The sequence below is a fragment of the Cornus florida genome, unplaced genomic scaffold (assembly GCF_030987335.1).
Source record: "Cornus florida cultivar Cherokee Brave unplaced genomic scaffold, ASM3098733v1 CherokeeBrave_3.0.0_Hap2_Chr10, whole genome shotgun sequence".
In the NCBI taxonomy this organism is placed as follows: Eukaryota; Viridiplantae; Streptophyta; class Magnoliopsida; order Cornales; family Cornaceae; genus Cornus; species Cornus florida.
Genome location: NW_026775580.1, coordinates 101,996,855 through 102,016,834, shown reverse-complemented (window position 1 = coordinate 102,016,834; position 19,980 = coordinate 101,996,855). Strand labels below are relative to the sequence as shown.

The window sequence follows — 19,980 nt, the reverse complement described above, 5'->3', positions numbered from 1 at the left end:
AAGAATTAAAATTGATGTATTTCAACTTGCTTGTGTTCCATTTTTGCTAATTACATCAAATCAAACCACTTCCAAGTGCATAAATACATTGCTATCTTGATCAATATTTATTAAGTTCATTTATTCTACGAAGGATTTTGGCACAGCCATTAACAATAAGACCCTTATATGTGCTACAAATACATTGTATGACTATAGAAAGCTCCAAACTTCTATCCCTAGACTTACACTTCTCGCAGTTGATTTAGATCAAAAGAGTTCTCAAACACCACAGTAAGCTTTTGCCATACATTCACCACGGTTAAGCGGATCAATGTAATAGAAATCAAGTAATCCAAAATGATTGAATGGCTTAAATTGTCGGGGATGTTCATCATCAACTAGTTCTTCTGGTACTTGCATTATTCCTTTGTTGAATTCAAATAGCCCAATTGAGTATCTCACTTCATTCCCACTCATGATGACTCGATGGTTAGGCGAATGAACCCTATTGTTGCTCCATGCCTAGCCAAGGAAATATCAAACCTTCGAATATTAGTAGGAGAAAATTAAGAAGGCATAATCGTATATAAGCTAATTACAAACAAATGAAAGTGGGAAAGTTAAGATAGATCAACCAGGAAGAATAATTGTCACGGTGTTACTTTTTGTTGATAGAAAGTCCTGATAAGTAGAAGATATCACCTACCAAAAATGCATCACCTGCCATTACTATGAAAGATGAAGGCCTGTGCTCAAAGCCAATCCACACGCCATCTTTTGTTTTCACTACCAAGCCGTAAACTTTATTTTGATGGAGTATGGTTATGAAGCTCTTGTCCATGTGATTTGACACACCGATATTAGTTTCATTCATCAGGGGACCTCTATATTTCATGAGTTTAAGAATGTAAGTGGTTGATCCAATGTGAGAGTCATAGTACTTCCCTACACCGTAGCTTTCAAATACCATTCTCTTCACCGCTTGTTCTAATTCTGTTACTAGCTTTGAATATGAATGCACAGTTTCACTAACCAAGGACAAAAATTAAGAAACAAAAGAAAGATAAGTGATATATATGAATACGCATACTGAATTAAAGAACTTAAAAGAATTATTTCACGACAATAAATCAAATTATACCAGAAAAAGTCATTTCCAGCTGACCACATGATATTTGTGAAACTTTGAGTTTCTTCAAGGGTTGCTGCATTATCGATGCCCATGCTCTCATAGAGGGGAACAAGTGGCTCATTCCCAATATAGCCAAAGTAAGGTATTTCAGAAGTGTTTTTGGCTTCTGTTTCTGTGGGGAGATCAAATAACTCTTCTAATGCAGAAAAGATATTGTTATCGAGGTCTAAAGAAACTTTATCATACACTGCCTCAAAGCAGCCATAATCTTCAAGCGCCTGCCGAACATCATTGCACTTTGCAATCCAAGAACTTGAGCCAGGCTTGAGGTTCTCTGTAGTGAAACTTATAGTGGGAAGCTTGGGAGGTGCCTTGAACCCATGATCTGAATTTTTCTCACCTAGCAAGCTTAAGTTATATGCTTCTGAAGCAAATTTCTAAGATGCACTACAATTGTTCATGTCTTTATAGGATTCAATAGATCACATTGTGTGGTAACTAGACAAATGAAAATAATTGTATAGGCAAGTAATGACAAACCAATGAATCCAGAACCACATTCCTTTTGCGTGCGGATGTAGCTAAGTGTCTGACTCTATTGGTCATAGTTTCCTAAGTCCTTGGCATGCCGGCCAAGAAGAATTTCAGATAGAATATCCTGAAATAAGTAGATTCAATAGCTAGCAAGTTACCAAATTAAATTGTCACAGGCACTGCAAAAGGTGAACCTCAGACCGAAAACATTTGAAAGATTTTCTCAAAAACCTTGGGTTGGATTGGGAGTGTATGAGAATTTAATTGAAATCATATTTACCAAAAAATAATAATTGGGATCATTATTGCATTGCTAGTGAGATGCACTATACCATATTTCTATCATCATATTACATTATTTTTTCGGATGAAAAAAAATATATTATATATATAATTTTAATAAGGGTTCAGTCTTTATTCCCAGAGATGGAAAATGAAAAATGGGATTTTATTAGTTCTGTTACCAAGTTTTGGTAGGTTGGTTGAACAAGAGTTCAATTGCTATATTTCAGTTCCAACTGCCAATCAAATACTAACGCATAATGAAAAATTCGTTGTTTTTTTCCTGGCGGACGATACTTACCTCCTGTCTTATAAGGAGGAAGCTCCTTCTTATGCTAATGTGGTCCAATTAAATACTTACACGCGTCCTAGATTAAAAAATAGATTAGAATCGGTTTATTTAACGGGTTAACCCAGAGTGGAACCGTATTACACTTACAAACACCAAAACCCTAGTTTTGATTCTCACCATCCGTCTGCCTCTCTCTCTCGGCAAATTGATTGATTCTCAAGAAAAAGGATCGTGAATCGTGGGATGGAGTGACTTACTAATAAAGTGCCGCTGTAGAGTTGTTGATTTGAAGGAGACGTGGATGAGGGCAAGACGAACCAGGGTTGGTGTTGATATTGGTATTGGTTTTGGTATTGATGCAGGGATGAGAGAGAAATGGAGGTGGAGCCTCTCTTTGGGTTTTGAATCTTAATGCTACGATAGTATATGTGGATGAGGGCATTGGAGAGAGAGCGACAGCGGCGGCGGGTGGGGAGTGGCAGGGTTTTTGGAATGGTACACTCAATGCCATGTATGTGATGTGATTAGTGCATCCACCCAATTCAATCACTATGTCATTACTGTATTTATCCACCTATAGTGTGTTTTTTTTTAAAAAAAATGGATCCCCTTATTTATAAAATTACTGATAAAGAAACAATTGATTATATTTGATTGATGGGGTACAATAATGTATGTCACATCCACTATTTACCCTCTTTCTCTAATGTGTCAGAAAAAAGTTAATAATAATATTAAACTACTAATTGATCACAAAGGCAAAAAAATGTTTCAACCAATCCCTGACCTTTGGACCTTCAAATCAACTCACTAATCCACATTTAAACTGAATTCATAGTCGTTAATTATGATAATCAAAACTAATGTAAATATAAAATTTTAAATAATATACGGAAAAAAAAAAAAAAAAAATCAGTTCAAGAAAAGATTCAGCCGTGGTCTTAGATTTGATATTTAATTTTATCCTGTATATACATAGATATCTCCAAGTACAATTCCTTAAAAATAAAAAGAGAACAAAAATAAGATTGGACACCTTTAAAACTAAAAATCTCAATCAATTCTGTGTGCATATTTGACCGGTAAAAATCTTAATGACGTATCGTTAAATCACTCAATTTAAAAGTCGGGTGTTTTGTTGTTAATTTTACCTTTTAGTGAAGGCCAGCCCAAATTAGCAGCCCTTTTTGTGAGATACAATTACCTTGCTAAGACAGCTTCATCTAGGAACAAGATTTGGCATGCAACGGAAAAATTATACATCGCAACGTTGGTACCACATCACATAAAACATTGGGTTGTATCACTGGCTTTAAGGTGGTGTCATTGGCCTTCCAGTCCCCAAGGACCTTGCTGAGGACAACCCAGCAAGACATGTTTTATCAACTACTGTGAAACCATACGATACTTGGTTTCTAGCATGCCCCAATGACTTTATAGGCACTGGTGACTGACTTTTGGTGATGGAGCTGCCACCTGTTCAAAGAGCCCCTTGGAACCGATCTATTATGCAGTTCAACCGTTCAGGTCTTGACCCGGTATTCTCGTAATTCCTTTCAACCCTCCTATTTGTCTCATTATCAGCTTTTAAGCCATCCACCTAATACTTTAGAGGTTCAGTGGTCGTAAAAGAAACTCTATAAAGATGCCCAGTTACTGCCAACGGAATAGTGGCCTGAGATCCAGTTCTGGTTCCCATCCCACATATATCATCTTTCAAGAATAAGGTTTAATAAATATACATGTGAGTCCATCTGAACCAAAAAAAGAACAAAATCAAGCCACTACATCAACAAAGTAACATCAATTTTTTTTTGTTCGTGAAAGAATCATGAACTAAAAGTTGGTTTTGTAATAATACATCAAGTTTTAGAGTATAACCACGTATACAATCTGAAACTCCTGTTAAAGTAGTCTTCCTCCATAAGAGGGTATTTATACTCGTGTGTCCTTGGGGGGATATTTTAGTAGGTATATTAACGCCCCAGATGGTGAAAGAATCATCGTATGCCCCAGGACATGCCGAAAACAATAACTAGATTGACTTCTTCCAAAAACGTTCTGATCAGCACTTGGCCGTAGCAGCCCTGCATATATTTTTTTCAAAACAAAATATCAGAGTGGAACAGCATTCTTTAAAACATAGGGGAGTGTCAACATCATGTCTATTGTGCCCCAGTAGTAGCATCAAGAAAATTATGTGCCCAAATCGAAACCTCGAAAATTGAAATGCAAGATGAGTGTTCTTGTCCAGTGTCCAATCTAGATACAAGTCCTCACATACCAAATTAAGCTAAAGCAAGAAAATTCCCACTAAACTAGTGCCAATCTACAAACTTGGCCTATAAACTTATAAATTATTGAAGGCAATGTATTATTTAACCAGATGGTAGCAGGGAGAAGAAATTGGGGTTTTGCAAGACACGAGATCAGGGTATACTCGTGGTACAACAATCCCTCTTTCTCCATCAAAACACACTCTCAGGAAAAGAAACCCCAAATAAGGAGGAACTTTCCAAATCATACCTCTTTAGGGTCCTCCTTGGATCATCTGTCTTATCAATACCATTTTGCATGACACCATCCCTTATTGACCCATCAGCATTCTCTGACGCTAAAGAGTCCGCAATCTCTTTGAGACCCTGCAAAATAATGTGACATCAGGCTCAAACGAAGTTGTAGACATCTTCATAGTTTTATTGTCTCGAGATCTTTCTTTGGCTTTGACTATTTAGAAAAAATACAAGTAATATAAAAAGACTTGTCTCTCACCTTCTCAACATCTTAAACCCGTACCCATTGTAACCAGAAAAATTACAATACAAAAATTAAGAAATTAATAACAATATCAAGACACATCACCAGTAGACAGATGCTCTCCAAGAAGACACCAATGTGGATAAAAAGGCCTTTACCAAGTCCAATTTCAAAAATCTGAAACAGAATTTCTTTCCAAAATATTATGTATCATATGATTCTCAGGCCTCCCCACAAACAAGGATCGAAACGGGATTATCTTCTTCTTTTATTTTTTTAATTTCATTTTTATTTTTAATTTTAATTTTTTTTCTTTAAAAAAGGAAAACGGGATAATCTTATAAGTTTGCAACGTGTTAATTGTAACTACATAAGTGGGGCTTTAACTTTATAAGCATGCAATATAGAAGCTATGGTGTAACTAGCTACTAGCTTCTATATGAGTAAATCTAGCAAAAAGAAAAATGCTTATAAAAGAAGAAAACAAACCATAAGACTTGGAGTTTCTGAAGATGTGAGAAAACCACGGGACTTGCCAGGAAGTTTAAGTTGCTCCTACAAGAACACACGAAACAAACAATTACAACAAACATCTAATTAGCTGGAGATGGGACCAGCTTTCATTTGCCAAATAAATGTAGAGGGGCAATGCAAACTTTTGACAAGAATCGTCTTAACAAATTTCAAATCAAAGGAACAAAACATATTCCACCCATAGATGTACTCCCTCCATCCCATTTTAGTTGTCAATCTTTGATTTTCTAACTATTTCAAGGGGACATGCAATTAATGCATTGTCCCCTTTTCAAATCACTAAGTTATCCTTTAAACTTTAAATATAGAAGACACAAGTTGAAAGATTCTTGAAAAGTTAGGAGGGTAATTATGTAAATATTGCATTTAATTTGTCTGACTTTTCAAAATTGACAACTAATTTGGGACACCTAAAATGGAAAAATTGACAACTAATATGGGACAGAGGGAGTATGATTTAGCTCATAGGGGTGAAATTATCAGATGACATCACTGCCTTGGTGGCATGACAGCATTTAATATGTGGATTGCAAAATATTGATGAAACAAAAAAAGTTGCATCATTCTTTATCATTTCAAGCTTTTGAAGCAACTTTTTGTTAACATGATATCATAAAGAATGTCTTGTTCGATCGCCATAAGGGAAAGTTAGACCGAATATCAGTGAAATATTGATCATATAACAAGTATAACTCCATCAACTCAAGTATTTAGAATAACTGATTATTCACATAATATAATAACATTAAGACATCAACTTGATCTTCCTGTCACTGAAAAGTATGTGAGACCTACAGTAGTTGAACTGCCAGAGTACCTCTTCAACAAATTCAGGCAATGTGTGACCCCAAAAAATAGTCAGTTAGAACATGGAACTTATATAGCTAGTGGTACAAACCTGCAGCACTTCAGGCATTTTAACCTTCTTCCCTTCAGCGAAGTTGCACAGGAACCACACACCAACATTTGTAACATCCTGAGAACAAAATTTCATAAGTATACCCTCCAATAGACATTAGGAATAAATTTTAAAAAATTATGCATCAATCCAGTGCCATAAAAAAAAATAAAAAATAAAAAAAAAAGCCATGTGAAGGTACAGTTGCAAATATGAGCATTTTTTAATGAATGGCATACTGTTGTTGTGTAGCTTGGATTCTTAATTTAAAGGACCCAACCACGTTAATATTTTTCTTGGTACAACAGTGAAGTCAATGACAATAAATAAATAAAACAGGTAATAAGAAAATAGAATGTTGATGTTCTGATCAACTGGTCCACAGGTTTTGCATAGGAAGGTGGATTGGGTTCAAACTTCAAAGCATTTCATTATTGTTTATTATCACTAAGATGGGGTGGCCACAGAAGCAATAAAGGATCTCCTGACATAATCCATAAAACAAATCCAGGTAAATCTATTGTTTCTTTTTCCTTTCAAGAGATTTAATACCAAAGGGAAATGGAAACAAGTAGGCAGAAAAACGATCTCCTATTTATATAAAAGTATTATACGTTCGTAATAAAATAACTGAAATGCCAACACTAATTGCATTCCACTAACATTCAAGATAAGATTAGATGTTCTTTTATAAGTAAAACGATAGCATTATCCATGTGGCATGTGTAAACTTCTTTTTCTTTATTTCTCTTTTCTAGGGTGAATCATAATGCTGAGTTACTTAACAAAATCACTACTACTACACATTTGAATCTAAGTGAGACAAGAACAACAATGAGAAAATTATCCTCGGCGTTCTTTTCAGCAATATTGTCCAGTATATAAAAAGTATTTTAACTAATCAAGCAAATCACGTACTCAAGAGCAATAATAATCTTGGTGGTGAGAAACAGACCGGAAATAAACTATCAATAGTTCTCTTAGATTCTCCAAGGAACTCTGTTTAAATTATTCCAGAAGATCAACTCAATTGGAACACAAATAACAGGCAGAATCCTGATTGATGTTTTATGAACAATGAGACGTGTCAAGAAATTAATTGGTAACATTAATGCAAATTTTTCCCAGTGCACAACAATTGACAACTACAAGCAAAACCTTTCCCCCGACTACTAAATGGTAACTCCCTTTTGGGTATACATTTATTATTTCCTTTAAAGTAATAATCTGTGAACTAAAAAGATGTGATAAGAGTTGAAACTGATATGTCTGCAGCCAATGGGCTGTACTAATACATGGTTTGTAATTTCAGATCAGATAAAATATGGAAGATGTTTCACCTGCTTATATTCCAATGAACCAATCTTCCCATCCTGCAAACAGAGAAACAATTATAAAAATAAGCAATCGACAATGACAACTTCTAGAACAATAAATAAATAGTATTTACCAAAAAAATGAAAGAAAACCAAATCAAATAAAATCCTTTAATGTATGCAGAGGATGTCATACAAAAGCAATAACTAAATTCCTAAGCCAATTGCCTAAACAACAAAGACACTCTTGAATAAGCACCTTAAATTTCCTTAAAGGTCAGTTTTTTGAGTTTCAAAGAGAGATTTCCTTAAATTTAACATAAGAGCCAGTATAATCAGTATATTTAAAGGAAAGGTGAGCAGCACAGACATAGGTTCACAGAAAGGTGCCCAATTTGAAGCGCACAAGTATTCCGCGGGAGAAGCATTTTGGGTTACAGTTTACTAATGAGCAACTTTTCTCACTTGTCAGAGATAATTAAACATTTAAACTTCATCCTCCATTTGGTGAATTAAAAAACCTCATCTTCCATGTGGTGTAACCTCAACTTAAGTATGGCATATGAGATCAAATCTAAATGAGAAGATGGAAAGTTTTTAAAAAAAAATAAAAAATAAAAATAAAAAAGAGAGAGGAAGAAGAAGAATAAGTGCAGTGTAACAAAGACTTGTTTTCCATTCTTAAAATCTATCTTATCAAGTGCTTGTGATGGTGCAGGTGTTTATACAGAAAACAACTTCTCATGGTGCATGACTGTTTTAGAAATAGAATCATTAAAATCTTTCAAGTTCTTCCTTTAAAGACTAACATACAATGAAAACGAAATCTGGCAAAGGATCCAACCTTAACGCCATATGAAATTCCCAACCCAAGAAACAATTAGCAAAAAACCAAAAATAATCATTAGCACCATTTTTTAGGATTTAACCCTATACAGCAGTCCAACCTCCACCCAAAATTGGAACTATTAGAGGGGTTCAATAGGTCTCGAAGTTATCTGAGTAGGTAACTTTTCTGATGATTCAAAGAGAGACTTATAAACAGATACTGAAGACAGCAATCTACAGAGTAATTCATAAGCTTGAGAGATTCATTTGATGCAAAGTCCGACAATTTAGTTGCTTCATTGCTTTGAGTACAATGTAACACCATTACTTTTGGTTCTTCCCTTCATCTAATATCTTTGTTCAATGCAATTACATGTACAGTTTAACAAATCGGATGAAATGAAATTTACCAAGTTTCTTCTTAATATATATATGAATATATGTATATATTTATGTATAAATAAATGTATACATATATGTATATATATATATTATCAAGCAGGTAACTTTGACATGCTACATAAAACCCAACTCACCAAACCAGAAACCGTTCTCTGTAGTGCATTCAAGTCAAAGCCAATTTGAGAAAGGTCACCACGAACATCAGTAACCTGTTTCATAAGTTTGATAAACTCACTTAAGATGTTTCTGACAGATTAAATGATAGGCAGATCCATAACACAAAAAATTAGCAGAACTGTTTCCCCAATCCTACTATTTTTTTTTTCCCCTGAATTAATCCTACTGTATATAAAATGATTGCATCACATATTTTTTATTTGTGCAGGCTACACAAAGAAAACACAGAAAGAGAAACCCCTTTTATCCATGTACCTCGTTCCTAATTAACTTGGATATCTCCACCTGCTCATCCAATTTCCCATCCAAGTTCTCAATTCGCTGTGTCAAATGCTTCTTTGTTGCCTAGCCAAAAGAAGATAAGTAACAACAGTAAAGAGGTTGCAAAAAAGTCCCAAAGATATTTACAGAATGTAGCAAAGATGCATATCTTAAAACATAAAAATAGCCACTTAGCCACATCTTTCTCAAAATGAATACATACTTTTCCTTTTTTAATAAACAAATGTTTATGTATGTCAAAGGGGCACTCCTATGCAGGCCTTGTCAACTGTGTCAAACAATTATATACATGTATAAGTTCTTTTTACAACAAAGTTATAGTTTTAACATCATTATTATCTCTTGGTACTTTCTTCGAAACCACCAGAACTGACACATTTCCCTAGTCTCTAGATCAAATAGACAGTGACAGAACAACAATTCTGATATATATCAAGAAGAAAGAGAATATATAGATATACATTGAAGATAAAATTAACAGTCAAAAACCAGAAGAGATCAACTATGATATATTAATTTAAAAATAAATAAATAAAAGCATCTGTCAAAAGACCAAGAAATATTCAGGATGAAATTAGGCTCTGATGCACAACGTTCCACCAAAAGAACAAAATGGTAGCAAACCATGGTGATATATAATTAATGTAGCAGGTTCATTAATATTATAAAAGATTGCATCTAAGCAGGAAGAACAGCCCCTATTTCCAACAAAATTGGGAAAACCATGCTAATTGTAAACAAAGCAAATTTAAAAATCTAGAGGTGGTAACCAGGAAGCTTGTGTTTCTAACCTTTGAGAAGAGTAACAACATTGACAGTTGGTTTGTGAGATGAGGTAAAGCTCCACTACACACAGTAAGCGCAATTTAACTTATATGGGACGCCATAAACTTAATGTCCAGATCAGAACAAACCAGCACCTGAGAACTCTGCTTCCTCTTCTCATCAGTGGGAACCAGAGCGCCTTTGCGCCTAAACGATTGATCCAGGACAATATTGGCTTGCTCATGAGATTCTCTCTGTGTTGAATTCAAAATCCAAAAGGAAAGTTGAGTATATGGCTCTTAAGTTGGACACGGCCAAAGTGGCTGATTAGAAGGTATGGATATTATTGGAAATGCATTTTGAAAGATTGTATTGATAGTGAAACCTTGGAGGATCTTAGCAATTGGGTAAGGCAATTTTAAAAAGAGAATCAAATCGTGGCATGTGGGCTTTTGTCAGATCCGATTGGACTTGAGTTCTATGGCTAATCTCCCAGGAGAATACGAGGATGTTCTCGGTGTAGATCTAGAGGAAATGGACCAAATGTAAATTAACCACGAAACGACCTAGCAGGTTATTTCGATGACATGATCTCTAAGGCAGATGGTCAGGTAGCAAATAGTGTTTACAATGCCTTAAACCCCTCTAGTTGATGAACTCAGGAGGATGAACGGTCGTTTTCTACTAAATAACTTACAAGTCCGCAAAGGGCACCTTCATCCAGAAACAGCACAATCGAACATAACTAGGCAAAATATGATGCAGCAATTAAAAGGAGACCGGTCCAACGAAGAGCTCATCAAAGAGCCAAGGGATGATAAAAGGAAGAGGTGGAATTTCTTTCAACTATAACATTTATTACAACATCTGAACTTGACCTTTGCTTCTTCTTTTCTATCTTTACTTTCATGGAGAGAGATTTTGGACTATCTTTTAACCCTAAATGGAGCAAGGGCCTCGCTAACTTTGAGCAAGACATCGGGGGCCTGCTCTTCAGCCCAATTCATAACATTGAGCCCTAACATCTCTGAACCAAAACCTCTTAAGGATTACAATATAGATTAAAGCCCAATGAGAAACTAGAAGTTAGCAGAAGCTGCTTTGTTCAGCGATGGAAGAGAAGAGCTAGGTCTCTTACATCAACTTCAGACTTCCCCAACCGTTAAAGGAAAATGACACAGTACGAGGTTGTCACTCGCCAGAAGAATTCGCTTCGAAATGCTCTATTTGATTTGATTCCTCTCTGTCGGGAACGCCTGCTTCGAATGAATCAATGGTACAGTGAGGTAAACTGGTACTGAATAGGCATTTGAATTTGTTGACCATTCTTCTATCGCTTTGCTCGGATTTATGACCTTCACACTAGGAGGTGGTAAGAGTTGAGAATCATTAGGGTGCGTAAGAAGAAAGCATTACCAGATCCTAAAGGAGAGAACGAGGCTGTTGAAAAACTAACATCCCAAGGAGGATTTCTGAAAATTTTATGCATTTAAAGTTTCAAACTACTTAATGGGGAAATAACTCGCTTTTTTAAGGTCCTTAATATTGATATTATTTCTTCCCTTCTTTAAACTAATATTAATAAAGAAAGGAAAATAAAAATAATGTGCCTTCCAGGCAAAAAAAGTGTAATAGTTCAGATGTAATGCTGAAACAAACAAATAGTAGAAGATAAACCGCTAATTTGGAAAGATTTTTTTTTTTTTTTTTTTTTTTTTGCATCACTTGTGATAAAACAACAGAAATTACAACTGTGTGTGGTTCTAGCAACAGGGGAGAAAGGAAAATAAATAGAATATGATGCATGTAAAGGCACAACTATGTAGTAGAGATAGGTATATAAATTTGTTTATTACAGTCGACTCCATTATCAGTTGTAATGCACACTACCAACAAAGAAACTACTATGTGAGGCATCAAAAAATAAAATATAGATGGCTAAACAGAAACTTACAGCAAGAACATCAGAGACATGCTCCAGATGTTTTGTCAGGTTTGAAACAGCATTTGCCATGTTTTGCTTTGTTACATACATAAGATCTGAGAATGAAAGACCCTGATAATTTTAAAAGGAAAAAATAGAGAAGAGAAAAAAGTTGTTAGTCTCTTCAAGAATGTAAACTAAGTGAAAAATAGACTGGCAACGGTATCTACAGCTATAAGGCAAAAAAAAACTGGATTTGGAGAGAGAGAGAGAAGGGAAAGGAAAAATAACCAGGAACTTCAAGAAATATTAACCAAGCAAAAACCAAAGCTAGCAAAATACGTTCAACAAAACATGGAGGTGCCATTGGATCATATGTGCAGTTAATTATCCTACCTTCCACCACATGTATCCGTACCCCAATGCGCCCAAGGCAGCAGCTGGTACTATAAGAGATGTCATGTTACCTGATGTTTTGTCAAAAAAATAAAAGAGAGATGTAATACCAAACAGCGTATGATGAAAAAAAAAAAAAAAAAAGTGCCTCGTCTGGAGCCTAAAATCCATAATACAAATTTACAAGAGGTTGGTATGAACAATTGCATGGTGTAGCCTTATTTCCCTCTAGGAAATTTTAGTAAAAGGTTCGCTAGAAGATGGACAATCATGCTGGGTGAATAAAAAAGTGAAGGAAGTTCATAGATCGTAATAATGCATGATCTTGTTACTTGTATCGTAAGTGAAAAGGAAACAGCAGTAGAATATTTTAAGGGATAATTCATGTCCAGGCAGGAATACCAATTTGGCCAGAATTCCCATTCAGAACAGTTATCTGTCTTCCAGAGGCCAGTTGTCGTACCTCCATCGCTAGTCGCCGCACCTATAAGATAGCCAATAAAGAAATAGTAACACAAGAGAATAAGCATCCCTATAAATTGATAGGGGTGACTAATAATGGAATATAGTAAGATGAAGAAGTCTACATTCGTTTTAACACTAATTCTAGAATTGTAAAAGAATGAACATGTTCAACCATAACATTTCGATTTATCCAGTAAAGAAAGCAAACTCATCAACACCAATGAAGCCTGTAATGAGAACCTAAGGCTATGTTTGATTACATGAAATGAAGTAGACAAGGCATGCTTTATGAAGAAATAATTCAAAAATCATAGACAAGAATGATAAAGGAATGGAATGATTATCCTTATCCAGTATTTGGTTAAACCAGCTTAAATGCTGGGAAAAGGATGGTGTTTATACATATTTTTCCAAAACACCCATCTGTAAAACCAAAAAATAAATCAAAATGAGCGGAACGACCTATATGCACATTATTTGTGGATGCTAAATTGCTAATTGACATTTTATTAATATCAAAACCTTGAGAAAAGGTGAAAAACAAAAAATAAAGAGAATAAACCAAAATTACTATAATTCCATAACCTGCTTTTACTGTTAACATACCTGTGCAGCGACAGCGTCGGAGTCAGCATCTGATGAATCCCCAGAATTTTTCAAACCTTTCAACAGTGACTGTCAATACAACAGATTAACAGAAACAACATACATAATCACTTAAATGTTTAAATCAAGATAATAAGCCAAAAAAAATTAGACAAGTATATAACTCTCCTTCTCAATAGAAAAGGGCATCCGTTAGTAACCAAACCACGTGATACAAATTTTAAAATTTATGATTTGTTGCTTTAGAACCCACATTCAAAGATGCCAGATTCCAAATTTACTATGAATATAAAAACATACTAATTTATTGCTCAGCTAATACACATTTAATTCAATTTATCTGAATCGAGATAGAAAATGAACAATAAAGAGTTAACCATATCACTGAAGGGCTGATAATTATGTACCTCGAGTTCGCCCAATAAATCAGATAACTTCCCGTTCTTGAGCAGAAAAGTACCTGTGCATATACATATACATATACACGATCATATATAGAATCCGTTCGAATTTGAAGAAACAATAGAACTCAGACAACGAAAACGACCACGTACGGTGTCTCTACACACATATAACTAATATATATGTGTATATAGATATAATAGATGTGTGTACCTGCTCCAGCCAAGATTAAAATCTTGGTAACCCCCATGCCAGTTTGCATCGCCATCTTGATGGTCACAAACACTATACACAGCCTTCTCTCTCTTCCCCGGTGAGAAAGAGAATTTTCAGAATAACGAGTAGGGCTGTGAATTGTGATGTATATCCTCTAGTCTTTGTGCTTGGACGGCGTCGTTTTCATTGGTTAATCCCATTTTGACCCTCTTGAATTTTTTAAATATAATAAAATATAGCGAATGTGTCAAGCCGAATCCGTGTCATTTGAGTTAAATTCAAGCTAAAAAAAATTTGAGTTAAATTCGAATCAAATTTACGTAAATCTTATGGATGATGAAATTATTCGTTCCTGGCAAATTTCAAGTCTATATACATCACTCAAATTTTTATTCTATTTGAAAGTATTCTTATGTGCATTTGATTGTTCAAAATAAAAAAATAATGATTTGAAGTCTCAAATTCAATAAATCTACTGAACGATAATTATGTCATTAATGTTTTTATTTATTTTTTTCGACAATATTGATGTCCGACCTCTTAGAACACTCGTAAAGCTGTAATTCACCAATAGACAATTATCGAAAATCCATCATTCATAAGTGAATAATTATTAAGAAAAATGATAAGTGATGGATCTAAGAAGATTCAAACTCTCAATTTTTATATAGAAAATAGTCGAAGTTAAATTTGTGAAGGGACTCGTCACTCTTATCATTGCTCAAAGTCTAATTTGATTTTAGTTAGTCAAATAATATTTGAGTGACAAATTTGTATTTAATTGAAAGAAAAGACTAATTTTCACACAAACATTGGATTATTCGTACATTTTTCTCTACTTTTCACATAAAACATTCACTTCCACATAAAGTCAGTACATATTACACGTACCAATTGTTTAAACTTGTAATCCTCAGACTTCTTTTTCCATGTAAACACCACCTTCTTTTTTCTTTTCTTTTTTAATCCCAGGTTAATGAATCAAACACTGAAAAACAGTTACAATGTTCATCAATTTATTACTATTGTTTTCCACTGTACTAATAAATAAATAAAAAGATACAAAGAACTTACATAACGAATAATACAACAATTGTCACTTGGGATTTGAAAACATTAGTAATTTATTAGAGCTTGTGTTCCGACATTTTTTGTTAAAAAACAGAAGATTAGAGTGTTAAAACAGGTTAATAAATTAGTGTTTTTAAAAAAATATCAGATTTTTTTTTTTTTTAAAGGTTGGTTAGTTTTTTTTTTTTTTTAACAATTCAAAATGCAAAAGTCATTACCAAATGTGATTTTGCTGCCAATTCTCATTTTTTTAAATCACAATAAAAAAAATAGAAATGGCCGCATTTCCAACACCAACAACCACAAACTAAGACCAAAATCTGGTCAATTCATTTGGTAAATTTAATTGTCTTTTTTTTAATTTTCTTTTTTTCCTCTTTTGCGTTTTTTTTTTTTTCCTCTCCTTGATAATCTTAAACTTTCACATGGAGCTGAAAAGGATAGACAAATATTGAGTTGGGTGTTTGACATATTAATTGGCATAATATTAATGTTGCATTTGATATACACGAATGTAATGAAATGAGAATGGAATAATCATTTTTATTTTATTATTTTATTGCAAAGATAAAATGAGTAGCAATCGAAAGATAATAATTATTATAGTATTTTGTTTAAACAATAATAAATAAACTTTAAATTGATTTCTTCAAAAGTGACAAATAAATTAAATTAATAAAATGACATTCTTTTATTTTTTTTTTTTTAAAGAATGATAACAATTATGAATGATGGTGGAGGTGGAAACCGATGATGGTATTAAAAAGTCATATTGAGTTTTGAATGACTTACCGAGGAAAGTCACGAGTTCTAGATAAATAATGATATAGCACTCTGCAATGGTAATGGGCCAAGTTGAGTCTTCACCAAACCCATATGTGCTCGTGGTCCAAATAGGGCCAGGTTGAGTCTTGGTCATAGTCAAAATAGCTAATGGTGGGCTGATCATGTAGTGCTGCAACAAGAGGGCAAGTTGCCTCTTCACCCAGCCCATGTGCGCTCGTGGTTAAACAAAATAGCTAATGGTGGGTTCATAAATGATCAAGGTTTGTTTAGCTAGATTAAAATTTATGATGAAAATTTAAAGTGAAAGAAAGTAAACTGAAATAAAGAAAAATTAAATTTTTAATATTCATTAGGTTTGTAAGAATTTTTTTTTTTTAAATGTAAGAAAATATTATTTTGTTAGTTTGGGTAGCAAAAACAGAAAAATAAAATCATTTACTTACCCAGATACCCTTCTGATTTCAAATAACAATAAAATAAATAAATTTATGTTATATAAATACTCTTTATATTTAATGGTTTATTTTAACAGAAAATAGTAAAATATGAATTATTAATTATTTATTCTTTTGTTGTGGTTTCAAGTCCAGTGATCAGGAACTGAGGATTGTCCTATGTATATTATTATTGCCCCTGTTCAGTATTAATCTATGGGTGAAAATAGTTAAGTGTTTGATTTTTCATAGGTGTCATTCATTTTGGATACAATTTTGATCGGAGTTAGAGCGAAAACTTAATGCATAGACAACTCTGACTTTGGGCATAATAGAAAACTAACCTATAAAAAAAAAAGTTTCGTGAGAAAGTAAAATTTATGTGTTTTATGCGATAAACGTTTTGGAAAAAATTCATGAGATGCGGAATCCTATTTTTCTCAAAAATTTAATTTTCTATTTAACCAACTCTTTAAAATTTCCCATTTTTTGGTTACTTTACGCTAACCAAGTGAAGCCTGGTGTGAACCTATCATATTTTTTGAAAAATTTAATCAAGTACAGGCAGTTTCGGGCCAGGAATACCAACCCCATTCCCATCCTTGTTTAGCAAAGTTTCCTCCATACCGAAATAAAATTATCTCTAATTTCAGTTTCAATAAGTTAATGATGCATCCTACACAAAAGTTGCGAGACGTTAAAAATTACAGTTAGAGTGCTTCCCTGACTTGATTGAACTAAATAGGTGTTCCGCTAGAGAGGATATTGGTCCCTCCATACCCGCCCAAAATCATTTATTAAGTAGGGTGGGGGTGGGACAGGAATGGTGTAACGACCTTAGCTGATGCTAAAATTTTAAAAAAATTTAGCATAACCTCCTCTAAAAATAAGCCTTCAATAACCTGTCCCAATACACAAAACACATAATATCATCAAGCATCCCATTCATCCGTTCATTATACCTCAACATAGTTCCTCTCATGGTGGAACATTCACACGCCAATTAATCTAAATTATCATAATTACAGTCCCAAAATATATGGTTAAGATTTAAAGTCCCTGTCTTACAACGTTACATGATACAATTGTATGGAAACATATACCATAATTCCATTAGTTTCATTTACATCAAACAAAAAATAAGTTCGTTTTAAGTTATAAGGCCATAAATACTAACTCAGTTACATCCCCACAACTATGAATATACATAAAAAGGTCAAAATACAAAATAGCAAACAACCTTCTAACAACTTTCAAGCTTGAGGTGGATTGTCGTTCACCGGTTCATTTCCAAGATCTAAAAAAAATAATATAAATAGTAGGGTGAGCATAAAGCTCAGTATGTGACACTTAAGACACAATTCTTGTGTCCTTGTGAATCCAAACAAAGCATAGGCCAATGGGAAATGGGAATCATGCAATATAGAGAATTAAAACAATATGCACGTCAATTCAAATTATAAACCATGCAGTGCAATGAAATGCAATGCATGCTAATGCTACCCCCCATTTTCATTCACCAAACCATTACTTTCAAATGTTAATACAGCCCGCCCTTTGATAACCCCACTGCGATACGAGAGAAGGATTGGCTATCGTCCCTAGACCTTTGGTAACCCCGCAGCGTCATTGAGGGGCCCGAATAGCTCAACCACGCTAGGGCGACTCCCTAGTCCCCTTTAGGCTATATTAACCTCCGGCCCGTTGGTAACCCCGCAGCGATCGGGTTTATCAAAACTATTTGACAAAACTCTTCTCCCAAAATTTCCCCCATTTTCATTTCAAGATAAATTCTCCCATTTCATGCATCCCAATGACATGTGCATAGATGTACATATAATCTCAATACTATGACAATGGGAAATTTGGCACAATCTAAATAAACATGTTCTCATTAGTCATTTTCAGCATGTTAACATATAGTGGACATAATAAAACAACATCTAAACATATTTTACACATGAAACAAGTCATAATCAAGTTCTTGAAAATTCTCTAGACATCATTCATACAATCATAGATACAATTAACTCCCAATTAAACATGTCTGATACAACAAGGAGGTGTAGTTCACAATAGAATGATAAATGAGTGGATTAAGATACCCCTACCTCAAAATGAGCAAAATCTCTATAAACGGGTTATTAAATTCGAGCTCCCAAAGATAACCAAAAGCTGGAATTTCTAGTACTAGCACGTAGAGTTCGCCGTGCTCGTCGTTTTGCCTGGCACCTAAATCCGCCAAGTAATGAAGAATAAATCTTGCCTCAAAGATTGGGTTGAAAAATAAAAGAAAATGAAATAGAAATTTGGGAGAGAGAGAGAGATAGATACAGAGAGAGAGAATGAATGAGAGACCAAAAATGGTCTCTAGCCACTCAAGACTTAGTGGTGGGATCCATCAAAAATTCTTTTATTTTCTCTTTCTCTTTTTCTTTTTCTTTTTAATTTACAGACATTACAAATGGATTTATGATAATTTTATAATTGCATTACGAAATTAACAAAGATAATTAATGAAATAATTTTTCACCCGGTAATAATTCATCCTCTCTTATGCTAATAAGACATATATTCAAATTCTCGATTGCAACTTGAGATTCATTATTATTGTAGAAATATCAAAATGTTACATAAACATTATCAAACAATAACAATATAAAAGGATATCAAGTGATTGAAATAGGTTAAATTAAAGTTTACGTAATACATACCTAAACTTTTAATATAAAAATAAATTATAAGTTTATCGCTATTAGACGGGAAGGGGTGGGGTGACCTTTTTCCATCATTGCTTTGCAAATGTGCAGAGTCATAATCCATACTTTTGCCCCAAAACTATTTAACCACTTCTATAACAATTTTTAATGGGATGGAGTAGGGCGGGTACCGGACGGGACAAAGTGTTTTGTCATCCCTAAACACAAGTCACACGATTGGCAGGTTAAAATCTAAAAATTTAGGCCAGTTTCGTTAGAGAAATGCAAAAATAAAAAAGAAAGGTAGTGAAAATTAATGATATATTGTGTTAAGTATATAATTTTGAAAGAAAAATGACGAAATTAGAGTATATTACATGGACAAATTAGGTATGATAGTAAATTTTGTTATATTCTAAAAATGAAAAAATAGAAAGAAATTAGTGCAAATTTAATGAAAATTGTTTGATATAAATTTTGTTATTATTTTGTAAAAGACAAAATTATCATCCTTTTTTTTTTTCCCAATATTTTCTATCATACCACCCATCCTAATGGTACTTTCTTACATTTTAAATAGAAAGTCTAAAATAGAAAAAGAAAAAAAAATATATATATTTGTTTTATAAACATTAATTTTTTTTTTCAGTATTTATTTATTTATTTTTGTTAATCATACCACCCATCCAAATGGTACTTTCTTACATTTTTAAATAAAAAATCGAGTCTCTCTAAAGACAAAATGAAGCGTGAGTGAGTTTTTAGTCAAGGTAAATAAGAAAGAAAGAAAAAAAAAAAAA

At 33.6% G+C, this 19,980-nt stretch overlaps 2 protein-coding genes across 2 annotated transcripts; both read right to left on the bottom strand.

Moving 5' to 3' along the window:
* Positions 1-96: 96 nt before the first annotated feature.
* LOC132278271 (probable 2-oxoglutarate-dependent dioxygenase AOP1) lies at positions 97-1,720 on the bottom strand. The gene is made up of 4 exons (XM_059780073.1): positions 1,655-1,720; positions 1,124-1,551; positions 689-1,010; positions 97-504 (listed from the first exon to the last, which is right to left on the bottom strand). The coding sequence occupies exons 1-4, from the start codon at positions 1,718-1,720 to the stop codon at positions 262-264; spliced, it is 1,059 nt and encodes a 352-aa protein (XP_059636056.1). The 3' UTR covers positions 97-261.
* Positions 1,721-3,875: 2,155 nt separating this feature from the next.
* Positions 3,876-14,332, bottom strand: LOC132276478 (uncharacterized). Its single transcript, XM_059777910.1, has 13 exons — positions 14,188-14,332; positions 13,980-14,032; positions 13,573-13,641; positions 12,904-12,985; positions 12,502-12,572; positions 12,136-12,237; positions 9,390-9,479; positions 9,092-9,166; positions 7,752-7,784; positions 6,412-6,489; positions 5,469-5,534; positions 4,749-4,864; positions 3,876-4,309 (listed from the first exon to the last, which is right to left on the bottom strand). The coding sequence occupies exons 1-13, from the start codon at positions 14,240-14,242 to the stop codon at positions 4,288-4,290; spliced, it is 912 nt and encodes a 303-aa protein (XP_059633893.1). The 5' UTR covers positions 14,243-14,332; the 3' UTR covers positions 3,876-4,287.
* Between the last annotated feature and the right edge of the window lie 5,648 nt (positions 14,333-19,980).